This window comes from Xiphophorus hellerii, chromosome 23 (assembly GCF_003331165.1).
Source record: "Xiphophorus hellerii strain 12219 chromosome 23, Xiphophorus_hellerii-4.1, whole genome shotgun sequence".
NCBI lineage: Eukaryota > Metazoa > Chordata > Actinopteri > Cyprinodontiformes > Poeciliidae > Xiphophorus > Xiphophorus hellerii.
In genome coordinates, this window is record NC_045694.1 from 18,761,958 (window position 1) to 18,781,159 (window position 19,202).

Sequence of the window (19,202 nt, forward strand, 5' to 3'; positions counted from 1 at the left end):
CTTTAAAATGCATCTAAGTGTTTCAGCAGCTTAGTTGTATGAGGAATTTTTTTTCACCATCTTTGTCATGTCATATGGCAAATGACACAACAGCACAAATGCTGGTCGTACATTTTTGTAACTTTCCATTCATGGCGCGAGTACTGTTTGTCAAACAGGAAAAACGGCATGGTAGCGTCTGAAAGGAATTCATTTGAAAGCACATGGACTGTTCGAAATAATCTTAAAAGAATATTTATGTCCCAAGCCAACACTGAAGGTGAAACTGTGAGGTCAGAGTTGTAATTTGAGGAACAAACTTCCTCCACCTTCTTCCTCTGCCACCACTTGTTGAATGTAGACATATTTTTTTATATGCAAAACCTTCTGCTGATTAAAATGAGAACTGCAGTGGCATGGAAATGTTTACCTATAATGCAAAAGACAGCAGCACAAATGTCTCATCCCAGCTTTTAAGCATTGTTATGGATTCAGCTTATCTTTACTCAATCTGGACTCCTTGGACTCATTAGTGACTGTAAAATTCAAAATTCTGACATGTTCCAGGTAAAATATCACAATTATGGCAGCGAATCTGCACCTGAATGAATAAATGAGACCACAGTCAAGGTGTTTCAGGCATCCCTGCTTAAAACTTAAATAGTACATATATGTTTATCCTGTTCTCTGTTATGTGAACCATGAAATCATTAAGGTTCAATCCCTAACGAAACAGACAGACAAGGTCACAAACTGATGACTGGTTTATTTATATGCTCAGTGATAAATAAACTGAGCTGAGTTATGCTCACATCCTGCAGGCTGGCTGGCAGAGCTGTGATGAAATCGTAAATCAGAGCCTGAATTACGATTCAGGCTCGTAATTCCCCCACCTACTGGGGGAGGTGTGGAAAGCTGAGGAATACAAAATCGTCTGCAGATTATTACAAGAACGAGAGGAAATGATTGACGTTCGTGCTCACGTAGAATCAAGCTCAAAAACATTGCGTTGAAACAATTAGACGCAAAGTAGTGTGGAAGTTTGCGTGAAATACCTAAAATAATATCACAGAGACAATCAGAGGTGAGCAGACGTTTCTGCCGTCAATCCTCATGAGGAAGGTTCTTTTAGTTCCCATAAATTATTCCTTTTATGCTGCTGTTGTCAAAGAGGATTTGATCATGTCTGGGCATTTTTGATGGTGATGTTTTGCTACAGATGCATGTTGTAATCCAATCCAGGGGAGGTTGCTGCAAGGACACCCCAGGCTTGGCAGTTTGGGAAAATTTAATTGAGAAAAAGTGTTGTACTGTTATGAGAGGAGAGCAGCTTTTGTGCAGCTCTAATAAGCAAATTTAAGAGCTTCTTTGGGGGTTTCTACTGACTCTTCACAAATGGACAGATTAAACCTACATCACTGGGATTTTCCCACTGAAGTAATAAATAATGCCTCAACTAAACTGATTTAGTTCATTCGGGTTACCAGGGAAGTTTTCTGGTGTAGTTCTGTATTTTTCTTCGCCAGAAAATGGAGCAGACAGATGCAGTGTCGGCCCTCTTTGACTGCAGACGTTATGAGACATATAGATATAATGTCAACAGTAGCTATAAGTAGAAAGGAACACCACAATAACAGCGAACATGAAGACTGGCTTCCCATCCCCCAGCCCTTTGTCTGCCTGTCTGTGTGTATTTGTGTCTAGGTGTGCAAAAGTGCATGAATAAGTGCTAAAAGGTAGGGGGCCAGTGGAGAGATGAATCCCTGATGAAAAATTGAGACATGAGTTTTGTTTCCTTTCAGCATGGGACTGTGTTTGACCTCTCACCCCTGGAGCCCACAGCTCCTGGGGTCAAAGGTTTGGAGCGTAAAATCAAAGTAGCAAATCTAGAACAGTAACAAAATGGTTGTGCATTTTTTCAAAAATTTAATGTATCTTTGGTTTGTTGTAGTTTAGTAAAGCTCCACCTTGCAAACCCATTTGCAACCAGAAACTTAAATTTATTTTCTCTAGATTTTTTTTTCTTCTTTGCAACAGAAAGCCTCAAAGTAGAACAAAACTGGAACATGGATGAAAAAATGATAAATGATTTTCAAACACTTGTAGAGACAGAAATGGTGCAGTTGGAGCTGAAAGGTCTGCATGTATTTTGAATCAGCTCTGGCTGTTGTCTTGACTACAAACAGCAGGAAGGAGATATCGTGATTACTTTTGAAATCAGTATTACCAAAGATTGCACCATCAACACTGGTAGTTTACTTGCTGTCTTCTGTCGCCTTGATGTAGAACTGTTTTGCTTTTAGGCTCTCTGGTTACTTAGAGATTGAAACCAACTCTAAAGATGCAGGTGGACGTTCTCAGTTTTCATCTGAGAGACGAGGGACACAGATTATTTTGCACGTCTTTTTTTTTTGGAAACTTTCTTGTTCAAAGCTCTTGTAGTAAAGGAAGTTTCTCCTGTTTGTGAGATGAAAGTGATAAAACCTCCACTCTGAGGATAACGGTGCTCTCTGGTTTGATACCTTGTGTGCACTGAGCAAAGCTTTTTGATTTCGTGAAGACAAAGAAGTACAGGGCAGCGTTGGGGCCGTGTAAGTGCTCGCAGGGTAAAACGGTCTCCAAAGCAACTCAGTGACCCATTTTCATTCTTCCCCGTCTCTTTGGGGTTTCAGTTTGAGAATATCTGCTGTGAAGATTAACATTGAATAGGAAAAAGCTCAAATTTAATCATTAAAAATAAAGGTCAATACAGACCCAAGCAGATCAACTAGAGAAGAGAGTGAGGAAAGTAAAATGATGACTTAACCTCATCAGACATGATTTATGAACATTTTATGTACATACAAATATAAATAAAGTTCAAATAAATCCTCTTATTAATTAATGATGCATCGACCAGTCTTCTGATTGATGCATGTGTTGCAGCTCCTTTAAAAGAGGTGGTAGTTTTCAATCCAGTAGAAGATAAATGAATTACAAGATCTCCATAAAGCCGTCAAAGCTTATGTCCCATCCTTTAACTATAATTTATCTACTCAAAAAAGTGCATCAAAGTGCACGATCTCGGTTGATGTGGTTGTAGAAAGAAAACAGAGTTCTTAGTTTTGATGCATTTATTTTATATATGGGAAATCAGTAGATTATTTGACCAGTTTAAGCATTTCATCCATTTTACTCTGTATCAGGTTTATGCATTAAGGGCAGTGAACGTCTCTCCACTGAGCTAAATTTGACATTTACATGCAGAGATTGAATACATGTCATTAAAAAAAAGTTTACCAAATATTACATCTAACTAGAGGTGCTATTCCTCCTATTGTTGTTGTTATGACAACCACGAACTTATTTATTGTGCTGCTGCATTTTTTAAATTTATTTATTCTTATTTGGGGTTTTTTTTTTTATCTTTGATGCTTTTTTAAATCATTTTATTTTTTAATTCAAGTGTTGTTCTTTTGTGTTGTATTCAGCTTCGAAACCTGTTTCTAAATACATTTATTCTTATTTTTTAAATAAAAAAATGTGTTAAATTAAAAAGATTTAATTAATTTAAAAAGATGTATTAATATTATTTCTAACTAAAGATGTACGTACATAGTAGTATTAGTTACTGTTGAAGCTTTATTAACACCAAAGTATGCTGTGCTGTGTTTTGTAAAATTTGAATTGAATTCTTTAGCCGTTTTAGCATGGATTCTGTCAAATCCATGCTTCTTCTTTCTCCACTATAGTACAGAAAGAAGAAGCAGCCAGCCATCTTCAAAAAAACACCACGGAATAACATTGTGCAAATAGTTATGGGATTTCAGTGCAACATAGCTGTCAGTATTTTATTCAGGTGAACAAAAATTATTCTAGCAATTTTGGCAGCTGTTTGCTCCTATGAATAAAATCTCACAGGGCTACAAAAAGCAGAGGAGAACTAATCAGGACGCTGAGCTGAATGGGTCATCATTTATTCTTCACTATTCCGTGAATCGGAGTTTATCTTCAGTCTAACTCACTTCCCTTTTTGGATACCAGATTTACTGTAGATAATGGGAATGTCCACAAATCTAACAGCACAATGTTTTAGTTAGTATTTGTTGTTATTGCTAGGAAAGTACATGTGGAGACGGGCCTACATTTACATGAAACGTATTTCCTTTATTCCTCTTCCTCATTCTGCTCCACTCACAGTGTGTTTTCTGTGTTTGTGTTGTAGTCAGGAATGCCCCAGACTGTGTGCTCAGGCACCATGTTTACCACTTCCAGTGGTTTCAGCCCCCACCTGGCCTGCGCTGAGCCTGGGGAGGAGGAAGAGGATGGGGCCCCTCAGGAGGGCCCGGGGCCAGCAGCCTGTCTGGCTGACGGGCCTCCTATCACCTCTGCTTCCCTGGAGACGCTGATCCAGAACCTGGTGCCCACTGCGGACTATTACCCTGAGGTAAACTAAATTACAAGAATTATCTTATTGAATTAAATGATGTCTTACTAATCCCCAGAAGAACGTTAAATGGTTGAAAGACTAAATATTGAGAAAGTAAGATGACTAAGGTTTGGGAAAAGTGAGAAACACAGAGGCCAAAAGTAATTACATAATACTGCATTGTGAAATGAACTCTGTTTGAACTCTTTTGGTTGATGACATGGACCAGCATTACTTCAGACTCCATCCAAGAGCTGAAGTCGTCATCTCCCTGATGATTGCTCTTTTTATATTCCTAAATGCTACTATATACTGTAGGACTGATGTCTGAGTCTGGAATCAAACTTCATATTTTTCCCATTTTTATTACAACCACAGACTTCAGTTTTTACTTCTTTTTTTTTCATTGAAAAGAAAAGTAAAAACTGGGATGACCATTTGTATTCAAACTCTTTTTTTCTGGTCTTAGTATCAAAAACATTGTTGAAAAAAAGTTTTTGCCTGGAGTTTGCCAAATGTTGCGTAGAGGGTCAGGGCAAATATGCAGAACAAGATCAATGTTAAAACTGAACTTTTTGTCCTAAAGTCAAGACTCTGTGTGGTGAAGCATGGTGCTGGCAGTACCATGCTATGGGAATGCTTTTCTTCAGTTTGGGCAGCAAGGCTCCCCCAGAGTTGATGGGGAAAAAGATGGAGCTAAATACAAGACAGTCCTGGAGGAAAAGCCTATTAAAGGTTTCAAAAGTCTTGATAGTGGAGCACAGACTTTCCTTCTAATCCAAAGACATTAAACATAAAATAAGAGCTGCAATATTGCAGTTTAGATTCATATATTTTGGTGTTAGAACGGTTACATTACAGAGTTTACAGAGTTCACACAACCCCCGAAGACAGGAAACTTTTTTGTCTTTTTTCTCAGTTTGTTGATGACCTGCATCCGTGTGTCTCCGTGTCAGCTTGATTAAAACCCTCTCTGTGATCAGCTTTCAGATAAACATCTCCCGAAACACTAAAAGACTGAAGTGCGGCCTGAGAGAGTTGTTTCAGTTTACAGTCTCAGTGACAGGCGTGCTAATTTGATTATTAGCCCCAAGTCCCTGCTTAGTTTAATTACAGCCAGCAGGGCTGCTTTTATAGATGCTGTTGTGGGAGCGTCTCGCTTAATGTCTTCCTGTCTCTTTTCACAGAAAGCCTATGTGTTTACCTTCTTGCTGAGCGCCCGTCTGTTCATTCCTCCCTCGGAGCTGCTCTCCAGGGTGTGTGAGCTGTGTATCAAGCAGCAGCAGTTGGATCAGAGCCCACTCGACACGGTCAGCGCCGCGCCATACATTTTTACACACTCTTGTTTGTGCCCGACGCAGTTAAAGAGCAGGGAATCTCAAGAGCAGTCGTTTTTTTAAAAACATTTTTATTTGCCGACCAACAGGTTAAGGTAGCGTAAGTTTGGTCCTAAGATCCTGCAGCTGCTGACAGAATGGACGGAAACGTTCCCATCAGACTTCAGGGACTGAGAAGATGGTTGGTCACCTTAAAGACATCAGTCCACAGGATAGCTCCATGTGATGAGGTACGCTAATGTTATCTTTCTTCGGAGATGTAGCAAAATCTTGCAATTTAAAATGGACATTTTTACTTATGGCTGCATGGAAGAATACTGGTTTCTTTCAGCAAGAAGGTCCTGGGTTTGAATCTGACCCTGGGGTCTTTTTGCATGTAGATTGCATGCTCTCCTTGTGCATGCATGGGTTCTCTCTGGGTACTCTGGCTTCCTCCCAGTCCAAAAACATGACTGTTCCGGTGATTGGTCTCTCTAAATTGCTCTTAAATATGAAGTGTGTGCATGATTGTGTTGCGCCTTGATGGACTGGTGGTCTGTCCAGCGTTTCCCCTGGTGCTGGACATCCTCCCCCCCTACAACCTCACATGGATAAGCAGCTGTAGAAGATGGACGGATCGATGGATTTTTCCTTATTATGGGATTTTATTTAGCAGTATTGGGGGGGGAAAGGAGCTGGATGCAAATGCACACAACACTTATTGAAATTTGTGAACATCATGAATTAATTTTCTACATAATTATACTCTACCCTGTGTTGGTCTATCACATAAAATCCTTGTAAAATATTCTGAACCTTGGAGCTGAAATGAGACCAAATATGAAAACGTTTATTGGCTCTGAATACTGCAAGGCTCTATATATCGAGGACAGACAGCCTTGATGCCATTATGTCTGTTTTTTTCTCATAATCCCCACTCATCTTACACCCGGACCAGAATCTCCTGTTGTCACAGTTTAACTGAATTTCTGTTTTCGGTGAGCAGGGGACTGATCTGCAGTTGAGTTTGGCACATTGAAGACTGACAGAATCAGTGTTTAGTATTTGGAGCTTGAAAAAAGTCTAAAAGTTGAATATTGAATCACGCTCTCCAGAAGACTTCACCCTGAGGGTAGATGTCCTCAGGGAACCGTCGCCGACACACTGGGATTTTTTTTTGCTTCCCTGCATGTCAAGAAATGTCACAATTTAGAGGGACCCTTTGGCTTCAAGAGGAACACCCATCATCCATATTTGACAAATTCGGAGTGAGGAAGAGTTGTCGTAGTAGAATTAATGACAAGGAAGATTTCTTATCCTCTCTGATAAAAAAAAGTGAGAGAGTCAGTGTCAGCTGAGGAGCCCAGCTGTTGTACAATGTTACTGCAGGAGAGTGGAGCCGAGGGAGGAAGGAAGGCTATTAAAGGAGTAACTGTGAGGGAGAACAGAGAGAGGGATATGGGTGGAGAAAATGGATGCAGAGCCGCAGAGAGGAAAGAGAGACGAAAAAAGGTGAAGGAGGAGAGAGATGAAGTCCGAGCAGAAGAGGAGAAGGAGGAGGAGGAGGGAGGCTCAGCAGGTTTTGATGAATGCGCTGCTATTTACAACTGGCTGTCCTCGGCATGGGTGTGTGCATGCATGTGGGAGCTGTGGTTCTGGGTCATTTGTGAGACAGACTGACCTAATTGGCCTCTGTGTGGAAGCCATCTGCAAGGAGGGGCTCCGAGATTCAGGCATTCTTGAACACAACACACCGAAGCAAATCACTGAAACAGTGAAACAACGAGTAACATTTTAGCTTTGTTGTTCTTGAGCTTCTCTTTCAGTTTATTTCATGTTTTTTGTGTATTTTATTTCTTTGCTAAATTAGCATGCATTTTATATCTTAATTCCTCGAAACTACGGTGTCTTGCAAAAGTATTTATGCTACTTTAACTATCTCACAGTTTGTTACAATAAAATCTCAAACTTCTACGGATTTTATGCGAGAGATCAACACAATGTTGAGCTTAATACTAAAGTGGCAGAGACATAATGCAAGACTTTCACGACAAGCTCGGCATAGAGAGCATTAATCAGATCCATGATAACATAAGGTGGAAAATCTGTTAACCGATCAAACTGAACCACACCACCTGTATGATGAAACATGGTGGAGGCAGCATCATGCTGTGCAGATACTTTTATTCAGCAGAAATAGGGAAGCTGGTGAGTAGATGGGAAGAGCTACTGTAAATGCAGGACAATCCAATAATCTGTTAGAAGCTGGAAAAGACTTGAGAATGGCAGCAGAAGTTCACCTTCCAGCAAGAATAATTCAGGTCAAACATAATGGACCAGTCAAAGTCCAGACATATATCCAATTGAGAATCAGTGGAAAGACTTGAAAAATGATGTTCACAGATGCCTGGTATGAAATCTGACTGAGCTTCAGCTAATTTGCAGAGAATAATGACAAAGCTGGGAAACACAATGCAGTTGTGATTGCAGCAAAAGATGGTTTTTCTCATTATTATCTCAGTGCGGCTGAATACCAAATAATTACATTTTTTGCAAAAGAAAAAAGAAGAAAATTGTGAGACAGATGCTTTTCTCACACTTTTCATGAGTTTACAGATCACCATGTCTCTTCTGCAGTGCTGCTGGTCTGTCACAGCAGATCTCAATGAAATACGTTAAAGTTTTTGATTTTGAAGAGAGGAAATGTTTAAGAGCTATGATTTTTATTGAAACACGCCATGCTGTTTCAGAATCCTCACTACGTGGCACTCTAGTCATTCTGATTCACGCCTATCACTGTCCTACAAGACCATTAATAAATTATTCATCAAAGATGTCATTGATAGCTTCCTCACTCATCTGCTCGTCTGCCCTCCCTGTTCCTCTCCTCTCCAGGCGTACTGGAAAACCCTGAACCAGATGCTGCAGAAGCTGAGCCAGAGGTTGGCCCTGATGAGCCAGGGGGAAGAGAGCATCGTCAAAGTCTCCCTCAACGCCTCCTTCCATCTCCGACAAGCTCGTGGCTTTCAAGACCAAGCCCCCATCCATCCAGAAGGACATGCTCTCCATCTGCAATGACCCCTACACGCTGGCACAGCAGCTCACCCACGTGGAGCTGGTGAGTCCTGAGGGAGGCCGAGTAGTACGGAGGGGTCAGACAGAGGTCAGGGGAAGAGACGGTAACGAGGAGAGTGGATGCTCGGAAGCGTGAGGGCTCTAAGGATGATGAAGCATTAGCCCATTTCAGGGTCCTGAGCTTTGGACAAGAATCATTAAAAAAAGAAAGGGACTAGAAGGTATGGCAAAAAAAAAATGGTTTATAGGAACCACGTGTAATAAAGTATATATAACAATATATCATAGAAATAAAAGCTACAGCGTCCATTAACACGTTTGGCTGCATTTCCGTAGTGGATTTTTTTTTTTTTGTCAGCATGCCTGAGTTAACCTGCACCCTTGTCTGAGCGGTGACATCACCCCAGAAGTCAGCAAAATGCCCGGGGCTGCGAACAAAGGGGATAAAACCGCTGCAGATATATATGACCTGACAGCTTCACACTCTGACACACACCCCCACACACACAAATAAAGAAGAGAGGCAGAGACAGACAAGTAGGCGTGTTCGTTCTTCATTTTATGATGTCTTATGAGGATTTAAACATTATGCTGGTACTGGCTAACAACTGGTCGTCGGGTTCCTTATCAGATCTGAGTTTGATCTCGAGGCGTGATGGGTCTATTGAGTCATTTCGAGTTGCACATGACTGCATGTTTGCCACTATCTTTTAATAGAAGTGGATAATAGAAGTCCCTAGTGTCACTTGTTGGAAATATGATAGCAGTGAGTCACATCAGTGAGTCATTACTTCCTTCTATTGATTTGCCTCCATTACTGAAATGAAAGACTTATTAATCAGATGACTCCAGCCCATGTGTCTGTGCCTAGTTGTACACTCCATGTTGTTGTGGCTTTAATGTATTTAAGCATTTTGTGTGGATTTTTTTGTAATAAATAAATACAATTAGAAAAACTGATGAAAATCCATAAAACATGACTGTCTGTCTTCCAGGAGCATTTAAGCCAGTATTGGACCGGAGGAGTTTGTCCAGGCCTTTGTTCAGAAAGATCCTCTGGATGTAACACAGGTAAGCTACTGGGAGGTATATTTATAAATATGTTTATATTTTCACAATTGCAGCACATCTTTTACTTTTACCAAAGTAAAAGAAAAAAAATAAACAGCTATATTAGTAAGAAATAAGACTTAATAATTAATGAACTAGAGTTAAAGACATTTGCTACATGATTAGCAATAATCACTAGATGTGCTCTGTACCACCCCAAGATGGTCTATTACTTTTACACTTTACTTTGAATCCACAAATTTACTAAATAAAATATCCAGATCATTTCAACATGTCGTACTCGGTAAACAGGTATATCGTTTGGTCTGAAACCTTTGGGATGAATTCATGTGACAAGTGCGAGCCAAATGTTTTTGCCCAACATCAATGTCTGACCTCACAAATGCACTTCCAGAACAATGTTTATAAAATGCCATAAACACACACCTAAACCTTGTGGATTTCTGGATTTGAAGCTGTTATAGCTACAAGTTGTGTGTTCTGTCCATATAGCCTTATAGGTTAAAAATGGAATGTCACCTAAATTCATATGTGTGTGAATAAAGACAAACATTTTTTTTACAGTATAGTACATTTCTTTTACCAGGAATGTCATTCCAAAAAAATATTTACACTTATATATTTTGGAAAACTTGGATTTGTTAGATGAAAAATACATGCAGAGCTATAATTTGGATTCTCTAACCATGCACATAAAAGTAAGCCATGATTGCTAAAAATGTCTGTGCAAACCAGAGTATTCACTGATTAAAAGTAGATTATTTGCAGATTAGTGATTAATCATAATTTTAGACACCCACAATGCTACACTGACTTAGAACAATATGATTTTGTTTTCCAAGGACATTGAAAAGAGGCAATTTTAGATTTATAACAGTTAAATGTATCTTGAACTGGATGAATGATTTTTCTGAGTTTGAGTGAGGAATATATGTAACTGAACCTTCATTATCAGTAATGCGAAATATGCATACTTGAATAGTAAATCTAATCTCATTAGTCAAGGATGAGTAACATCATCAACACTGAAGGGTTATTTTGATCTTAAATTAGTCAGAAAATTAACTCCTTGAACAAATAAGACAACACAAAAACTGTGTTGGTAGTGCAGTACATTCAAATTTATATATGTATGTCAACCTTCAGTGAATGTTGTATGAAACAGCAAACAAACATGAAGCTGTTCTTCTAGTCTAACGTTGGACTTTTTGATGTAACCACTGAGATTTCTTCTTATCTCTTGAACTCCTGTTCCCCTTGCTGATCCTGTGCTGGTTATTTTCCGTTTCTCTCCACCAGTCCTGTCGTGTGTACTTGCCGCTCGCAGTACTTTGCCATTTACACTCTCAGAGGGGGTCAGCCTGCACGTAGGAAGCTAATTAGTGTTGGTATAAATCACTGTGGTGGCTCACATCTTGTGTGTGTGCGTGTGTTTGTGTGCATGTCAACGGCAGCCATCTTTCAGCGAGCAGAAGAAGAAAACCTCCAACCTTGAGGCCTACGTCAGATGGTTCAACAGACTGTGTTACCTGGTAGCAACAGAAATCTGCATGGTGAGGGAGAATGATGGCAATTGCCTATTCTGTCACTAGAGTTTAGAGGAAATACCACTTAATGTTATACTGTTCTGATGAGGAGCATTTTTTCCATAAATTTAAATAGTTGTATTATATGAAGATAATGTCAGAATACTCATATGTTTATCCTAAAAATTGTAATTTGCTAAATTTTTCTCAATTTTCTTGAATATTTAAATCACAAAACCAATCGGTGTCTTACGGAGCATTACTGCCCCCTTGTGGATACTTTACATAACTACAATGTCTTGTGTCAGAAAACGTTAATATACACTTTAAAGCAAAATTGAGAAATTTAAAGGAAAACAAATGTATTTTGTGAACTTCTTTCAGCCAGCCAAGAAGAAGCAGAGAGCCACAGTGATTGAGTTCTTCATCGATGTGGCCAGAGAGTGTTTCAACATTGGCAACTTTAACTCCCTGATGGCGATCATCTGTGAGTTCCCGGTTTTACAGTGCATTCAGTGCTATGCAAAAGGTTTTAGCTTGGCCTGTAAACAAAAAAAATTGCTTGTCCCTCAAAACTGTCTTCCACAACTTCAGTTTGGCAGCAGAGATTGGCTAAGCCAACTACACAGCTATTTGTTTCAGGATGAATTCTCACCTAGGTGTGAAATTCATGACCATTCATCCCTGTTTGTTATAATTGGTGGACCACATATTTGACTATAATCCTGTACTTATAAGTATTTATGCTAGAAAGGTGGTAACAGCAAGAATTTATTACATTTCTATTTTACTTTTGTTTGCTCACTTTGGATTTTGTGAATTGTTCAAATGGACAGTTATGTTGCGTACTATCCTTGATTTTTAGATAGTAAAATTTATTTTCTCTGCAGCTGGTATGAACATGACTCCTGTGTCACGACTGAAGAAGACTTGGAGCAAAACCAAAACTGCCAAATTTTTTATTCTCGAGGTAAACCCAGATCCTTTCACAAGACTTCTTAAAATAAGCAGGTACTACCTTCAAGCTGACTGTGTTGTTGCCAGTTAGTTTTTGCAGCATCAGATGGATCCCACAGGAAACTTTTATAACTACAGGACCGCCCTGAGAGGAGCTGCCCATCGCTCTCAGACTGCCAACAGTAACAGAGAAAGGGTGAGGCATCAGCATGACTGCCTCATATTCAGAAGGTTTACTTGCTTTGGTCATGAATTAATCGTAATGTAAACTGTGTTCCTGTCTTCGTCCTCCTCAGATTGTGATTCCCTTCTTCAGCCTGCTGATTAAAGACATCTACTTCCTGAATGAAGGCTGCGCCAACCGACTGCCCAATGGCCACGTCAACTTCGAGGTGAGCTTTTTCCCCACCCGACCTTTTTCATTCAATTTCTTCCACGTGACTCAATATTTCTGTTTGATTGGTTTGCTGTTTAGAAATTTGTGGAGTTGGCTCGACAAGTTGGAGAGTTTATGACGTGGAAACAGGTGGAGTGTCCGTTTGAGGAGGATCGCGCCATCCTGCACTACCTCCACACCTGCTCCCATCTTCAGCGAGGACGGTGAGAAACATTTCAGTTACGCAAATAGCGGACAGCCCTATTTTCTCACGCTCTCTTTTAAGCGTGAGAATGAAAGAGAAATTTGATGTTCGTGAGTCAGCAATTAAAACTCTGAGATAATTTCTTGACTGACATTTATTTGTTACTGTTGTAACATCCCAGACCTATTGTTCTGTTGGTAATACTTTATTTGAAGGGATGCGCATAAAACTGATATGACACTTTCATAAACATGACATGTTATAAAGATGAAGGAGGCTTCATGGACAATAGTTTACAACTGTTGTCATGAAGTGTCATTTGGTAAATAATGACACTTTTAATGCAAAGTTTCATTGAAACATGCATTAAAAAAAAACATTAAAATTGTCAACGTTGCATTAAAAATGCAATTATTTACAGAATAATGCAAAGTTTACAATTTTATTGGACTTTTAATGCAACTTTTAGTGAAACTTTGCATTAAAAGTGTCATTATTTACTGAAAGACACTTCATGACACCAGTTGTAAACTGTTAACATGACATAACATGGTGTTATGTCATGTTTATGACAGTGTCATGTCAGTCTTATGCACACCCCTTCAAATAAAAGTTACTGTACTGTTAAATGGTTGCTAACACTTTTATCGAGTTAAAATAATAAAAATGTATTTTGTTTTTTTCTTCTTGAAATAAAGCATAAACAAAATAACAAAATCTAGTGCTAAAAAAATCCAAGAAGCAGAAAGTTTAATTGATCTCCTTACATTCTACATTTAATGTCAACAAATACTAAACATGGTGTAATTTGTATTTCAGAGCTAAAAGCAAAGATTAACACGCCAGCTCTCTGAACATTAAAATGTCTTTAAGGCTGCTGCTTGCAAACTGAGTTACTTGGCTGCATACAGTTTTTTTTATTGAACTAAATAATGCTCTAAATACATTTCTTTATCTTCTTGCCCTTCCCAGGACTCTACCTTGCATCATATGAAAGTGAAAGTCCAGAGAACCAGGTGGAGAAGGACAGGTGGAAAGCACTCAGGTGGGAAACTGCTTAAACAAGCAGTTTAAACAGCTTGTTTAAGCAGTAGGACGACTCAGCTCAGCATTGAGCTGAGTTGTCTTTCTGACAACTCAACTCAATGCACTGTTACTTATGATCCACACTGACCCAGCCTGAGTCAGAAACAATTCACACAACTGTAGGAAACATGGTGTTAGTGCCTTGCACAGGAGCACATGGACATATGACAACAGAGGCAGCTGGAATCAAACCTACAAATATATCATTCTGGAACAGCTACTTTTCTCACTGAGCTACAGCCACAAGAAGGGTCAGGAAATCTTTAGATATGTCCCTCATTCAACACACATGATTCAAATGGCTAAATTTCCTCCTCAGCATGCAGTCAACTTCTCCAGATTCATGCTAATAACTTAATTAATTGATTCAGGTATGTTGATGCAACGACACTGTCCCATAATAGATAACTGGGTAATTAACAGGCTTCAGAAGCACTAGATGGCATGCAGAGGAGATCATGCAGTGATTTGAATTAAGTGTGGCTAAAACAGTGCAGAAACAGTGTTTTAGCACTGTTTTAGGACAGTGCTAAAAACATTGTCCTAAATGTTTTAGCACCTTGTCCTAAAACATTTAGGACAGGGTGCCTCATGACCTGGGTTGGGAACCACTGGTCTAGACTGTAGAACATGATTTCCTTGATGTGTATAAACACATTAGGCCAAAGTTTATTACGTATTGGCAGAAACAGGTGCAGAAATATTGCATGTGGGATTTTTGAAATGGTGTAAAATTCTGATACTAGCATACAATTAATCATGCCTTAATATATATGGCAACTAGAATAACCGCCAAAATATTTTAGTAATTTTGCCGAAAAAAGTAGCAATGTTGGTGAACAAAATAGGGTAAAATAAAGAGTAATTTCCCTCAGATAGGAAGTTAGCATTACAACAGAGGCTTAATGACCTACAAACGACATACTGTACAGCACAAAGTTATTCTTACCCCAAGCAGAAAGGAAACTTTAGGTTTAAAGTAATCCTTTAAATTTACCAGCATGGCAACAAAGAAAAATTCTTATAAGGTTTCATAATCTTCTTTTGTCTCCTCAGGTCGAATGTTCTGGCAAAGACATGAGGCGGGGTGGGATCTAACCCTCCCACCACCAGACGAGGAGATGTGTGTGTTTTCTTTGCACTAAACTGGACTGTGAAGGAACCTGAAGCTGGTACTTTGGTCTTTTACTACAAAGAAACTGCATTAAGAGCAAAAAAAAAGGAAACAACCATGATGAACAGGATTCATCGAGAAGAAAAAAAATGAAAATGTTCAGAAAGGAAAAATGAAATATTAAGCTATGAAAACTGGAATAAACTTTCTCCTTTTGGATACTAGCTAGAAGCACTGGTACGTCGGAGAGGGACACCGCGTCTCCTTCCTCCTTCCCTTTATGTGTGTTTACTCTGTGGAGAAGTTTACTACTTTAGAGATTACAATTACAGGGAAAATCACTTTATAGTAATTCCTACTGATGCCGTCTCGTGTACTTTTCTCTGCTCTCACTTTCTTTCTCCATTTCCTCCTTTTATTCGAAGCTTGTTTAAGTATTTAACTTGTATCTGTAAAGTACTGTAACAAAACAGAAAGTGATGTTATGGGCGCTGGCTAGCCCTTTCTCACACTTAAAGATCCCAACTGAGGTGAAAATGAAAAGACATCATGGCTGTGCCTGTGGAAAGCTGTGTTTCATGTGTTCACGTCTGTTGCACTGGAATGACCGGAGACCATGTTTCATCCTGTTATTTTTATTTATTTTGTTTTAGGGAACAGACTGGGCCGGGAGGATGAGCCTTTTAAAGTGTTTACTCTTTTTAAATGTATCGTGCCATTAATATCCTCAGAAACCTACTGTAATAGTGTAACTGCAGAAGTTATAGGTCAGCTGTAGAGACTGTGTACAGATGATATTTCGGCCCTCATCTTTCTGCTCCTCAGGAAGTTCTCTCTGACTGATGTTCAGTTGTCTCATATATTTATTGGAGGCCTCTGTGCTGACAGATGTAAAGTTTTTATTGTGACTTTTCCTTTACAGAACATGAAGTCTGATGGCATGCTAAGTCAGGTGGTTTCACAGGGGCATTAGTGTTTAAAAAATAAAAAAAGTACTTTACAGTGAAAATGCACTGATGCATTAAAGAGAAGGATAATGTACCTGTTCCATATGAGTCACTGCTTATCATGACAATTTATTTGACTTGAAGTGTTTTTTATTATTATTATTATTATTATTGTTTGTGAAATTGTGAATTTGGGAATTTTGCTGTAAGGAAAGAAGTGGGTGCACTGTAATTATTGGCTTGATTTAGTTTGTTATTGATTGATGTCAGTGTTTTCCCTGAAAAGCACCTTTGCCATGTCTATAACAAACTGGTTTAGCTCCTCCTAACTTATTTCTCATTAATAACCTTTTCCTGTAACCTTTGCCCCAATAAGCTTGTAGAAAGACAAGGGTGTGATGTCAAACCTACCATCCACGGTAATTTAAATAAATCATTTGCCTGTGCTATTAAAACATGTATTAAATGACAATCACCTACAGTACCTGCCATCAGTTTTAATCTTTATAAGTATTATCAGACTGCCAACTCCATCAGGTTTTATTTGTCGCATAAATACTGTACGGTCAGGAGTTGTCCTTCTTGGTACAGGGACACCTTTGGCTTTGACATCAGTTCAGAATCTGTGACCGGTTCCTACAAAGCCTTTAATAAAAGTAAACAAATGCCTACTCTTCCCTGTGTCATGTGGTCTGATTAAGGTTTTGTTTATTCGAGCTAAAACATCACACTCAAAATTATAATAGTTATTACAGTCAATCAACACTCCAACTACAATGAAATTCAAAATGAAGTCAAATAGCAATAATTCATGTGTTGTATAGATTGCAAAGGTGTATGCTGAAGCAATTCAGGTTATATGTGCCTACCCTTACATGTCCATTTCCACTCAATTGCTCAAGTATAACAAATATTAACATGATACACAAAATCATCAATCATTTACTTTATTTTGGACACAATAGATGATCCATATTGAAACGGAGAACAGCAACATATGGAGAGTAAAACGCCATTTATATACACTAAACTATATTTTTCTTCACTGTCACAGTCTTAAAAAACAAAACTTATGACTGGTCATCTGTTTTAAGCATTATCAGAATTTCCTGGAGTTTGTTTGTCATAGGGAGGTTCATTTCAGTTTTGTGATGTGACAAAATAATTTCAGACAATGCTGTGATAAATATTAGTTCGTATGTCATTTTATTTTCTGGGGAAACACCCAGAGGTAAATCCGATTTTCATCAGTATAAAACGAGGTGGTTATTCTCAGTCCAGTCCTTTCACTCTTGCAGTCCTTCCTCCTTGCTGAAGGTTATCTGGGCCAGCTTGGCGTAACTTTCGAAATGCCTGGAGCCCAGGTAGGTGCCAAAGAAAGCCTGTAGCAGGAAAACTGCTCTCATCTTGTTAAAGACGGGTCTGGAGACTTCCACACAGTACCGCAGCATTGTGCCCTTCTCTGGCATCGGAGCCGTGCTGTATCTGGATGCAAGGCCGACATTCAACGGCAAAGCCAGCAGCATCGGGTAGACTCCACCACCGACCGCCCCGACCAGCGCGCCTCTGATCAGGGAGCAGGTGGGGCAGTTCAGATCTCCGGACATCAGCGGCTGCGACACCACCGCGTTGTACAGGGCGGTGGTGGTGAGGAAGGGCAGCACGGCCATAGGCAGGTTGGAGGCGATGCGCGCCGCGTGGACGTTCAGAGCCCTCCGGTACAAGCTGTTGGCGATCAGCCCCGCAAACCCGGCGTTTCCCCCCAGGTACAGAGGTCCGTACATGAATAACTTCTGATCAGAGTCAGACAGCTTCTCAAAGTTCTTCAACAGCATCTCGGCAATCACGGCCCTGGACAATCCCGGTCCGCTCTTCTGCTCGGCGTGTTCAGACATGATCCTCTCAATGAAAGCCACAACAAACCTGTTCTAATAACAGGAATCTTTGACAAACTGCACTATATAAATGTTATCAGGTTAAAGATAGGGCGCAGACATATTGTACCCACAATTCCCTGTTCAGTGCAACGTGGGTTTTTTGACCCTGCGCACAGCCTGGTAGGCTTGTTTACAGTAATTTTACGATGTACGACGAACTTCCTACTATGTTATGTTTTATTTTTATGATTAAAAAGTGTGTGGAACATGACTGTGGAAAAGACAATGAAAGATTATTCGATTTCAGATAAAACTGTGCCATACATTCACATAGTTTTGAAAGTTGTTACACAAGCATATTTTGCATAAGAAAATATTTTGAATTACACTCAAAAAATGCTCATGAAGGACTTATAAAAACACAGCAAGTATAGAAGGGTGATAGCATAATAAGCAACTTCTGTGATTAAAAACTGAAACAAGTGGATGAACAAATTGAATTCATTGCAGATCCACCCATGGCCCAAGTAGGTTATGCATTCTGAAATATACAGTATATACCCCATTAATACAAGGCTAAATGCATTTTAGAAGGTTGAATTTGAAACAGATCCTTTTTTGTAGGCTTTAAAAAGCTGTTATAATTCTGTATGTGTATTTGGGCATTCCTTTTATGAGAAATAGTAAATGAGTTTAAATGGGTTGCTTTTCCTGCGACTTTGTTTCTAAGGGTAGCCCATAAATACTTTATAGAGTTCAAGTCAGGGTTACTTCAGAAGCATAATCTCTATTCGCTTTATCCATTCCAAAACCAGATTTGTATTAGTAATCTTACAGATTTAATCTGTTTGCTTTTCTGTTATTTTTAAATGTTTCAGATCATCAAATAAATACTAACAGGAGACAAAGACAGCCAGTGATAACTCTGTGGTAAAGTACAATTTAACTTTAGCAAAGAGAACATTACCAAAAGTTTAGGTATAACCCCAATGATGTGACCTACTATTAACTTTAGGAAGAATAGGAGGAAGGTTTCACAATATATTGCATGGACTTTCAATGTTCTCTCCTTGTTTTCATTGTCTCTACCCTCTCTTTGTCCTTGTCTCTTTCATAAAGTCATAAAGATAAATGAGCTGTTTAAAATTGCTCCATAAAGTGTAAGGTACTATTTTAAAGCATAAATGAATGAACATTTTAAAACATAATTTGTTCTTGAGTCTTTTCACAAATCTCTTATTCTTTCTTCATGTGTTTTGTAGTCA

At 39.1% G+C, this 19,202-nt stretch overlaps 2 protein-coding genes across 2 annotated transcripts in view; one reads left to right on the top strand and one right to left on the bottom strand.

Annotated features, from left to right (window-relative positions):
• LOC116714462 (ras-GEF domain-containing family member 1C-like) overlaps nucleotides 1–16,736 on the top strand; it is a 35,978-nt gene extending 19,242 nt beyond the window's left edge. Inside the window, 18 exon segments of the mRNA XM_032555064.1 lie at nucleotides 4,184–4,405; nucleotides 5,575–5,706; nucleotides 5,824–5,895; nucleotides 5,897–5,926; nucleotides 5,928–5,954; nucleotides 8,599–8,703; nucleotides 8,705–8,821; nucleotides 9,774–9,788; nucleotides 9,790–9,849; nucleotides 11,304–11,402; nucleotides 11,760–11,862; nucleotides 12,266–12,345; nucleotides 12,433–12,528; nucleotides 12,629–12,724; nucleotides 12,808–12,909; nucleotides 12,911–12,932; nucleotides 13,886–13,958; nucleotides 15,056–16,736. Coding sequence (XP_032410955.1) covers nucleotides 4,190–4,405; nucleotides 5,575–5,706; nucleotides 5,824–5,895; nucleotides 5,897–5,926; nucleotides 5,928–5,954; nucleotides 8,599–8,703; nucleotides 8,705–8,821; nucleotides 9,774–9,788; nucleotides 9,790–9,849; nucleotides 11,304–11,402; nucleotides 11,760–11,862; nucleotides 12,266–12,345; nucleotides 12,433–12,528; nucleotides 12,629–12,724; nucleotides 12,808–12,909; nucleotides 12,911–12,932; nucleotides 13,886–13,958; nucleotides 15,056–15,080 — 1,470 coding nt within the window. The 5' untranslated portion in view covers nucleotides 4,184–4,189 and the 3' untranslated portion in view covers nucleotides 15,081–16,736.
• Nucleotides 16,737–16,991: 255 nt separating this feature from the next.
• tmem126a (transmembrane protein 126A) lies at nucleotides 16,992–18,867 on the bottom strand. The gene has a single exon (XM_032555063.1). The coding sequence runs from the start codon at nucleotides 17,953–17,955 to the stop codon at nucleotides 17,347–17,349; it is 609 nt and encodes a 202-aa protein (XP_032410954.1). The 5' UTR covers nucleotides 17,956–18,867; the 3' UTR covers nucleotides 16,992–17,346.
• Nucleotides 18,868–19,202: the final 335 nt, after the last annotated feature.

Bases quoted from the DNA above. Each gene is read 5' to 3' on its own strand.
- tmem126a (XM_032555063.1), bottom strand. From the start codon at position 17,955: ATGTCTGAACACGCCGAGCAGAAGAGCGGACCGGGATTGTCCAGGGCC.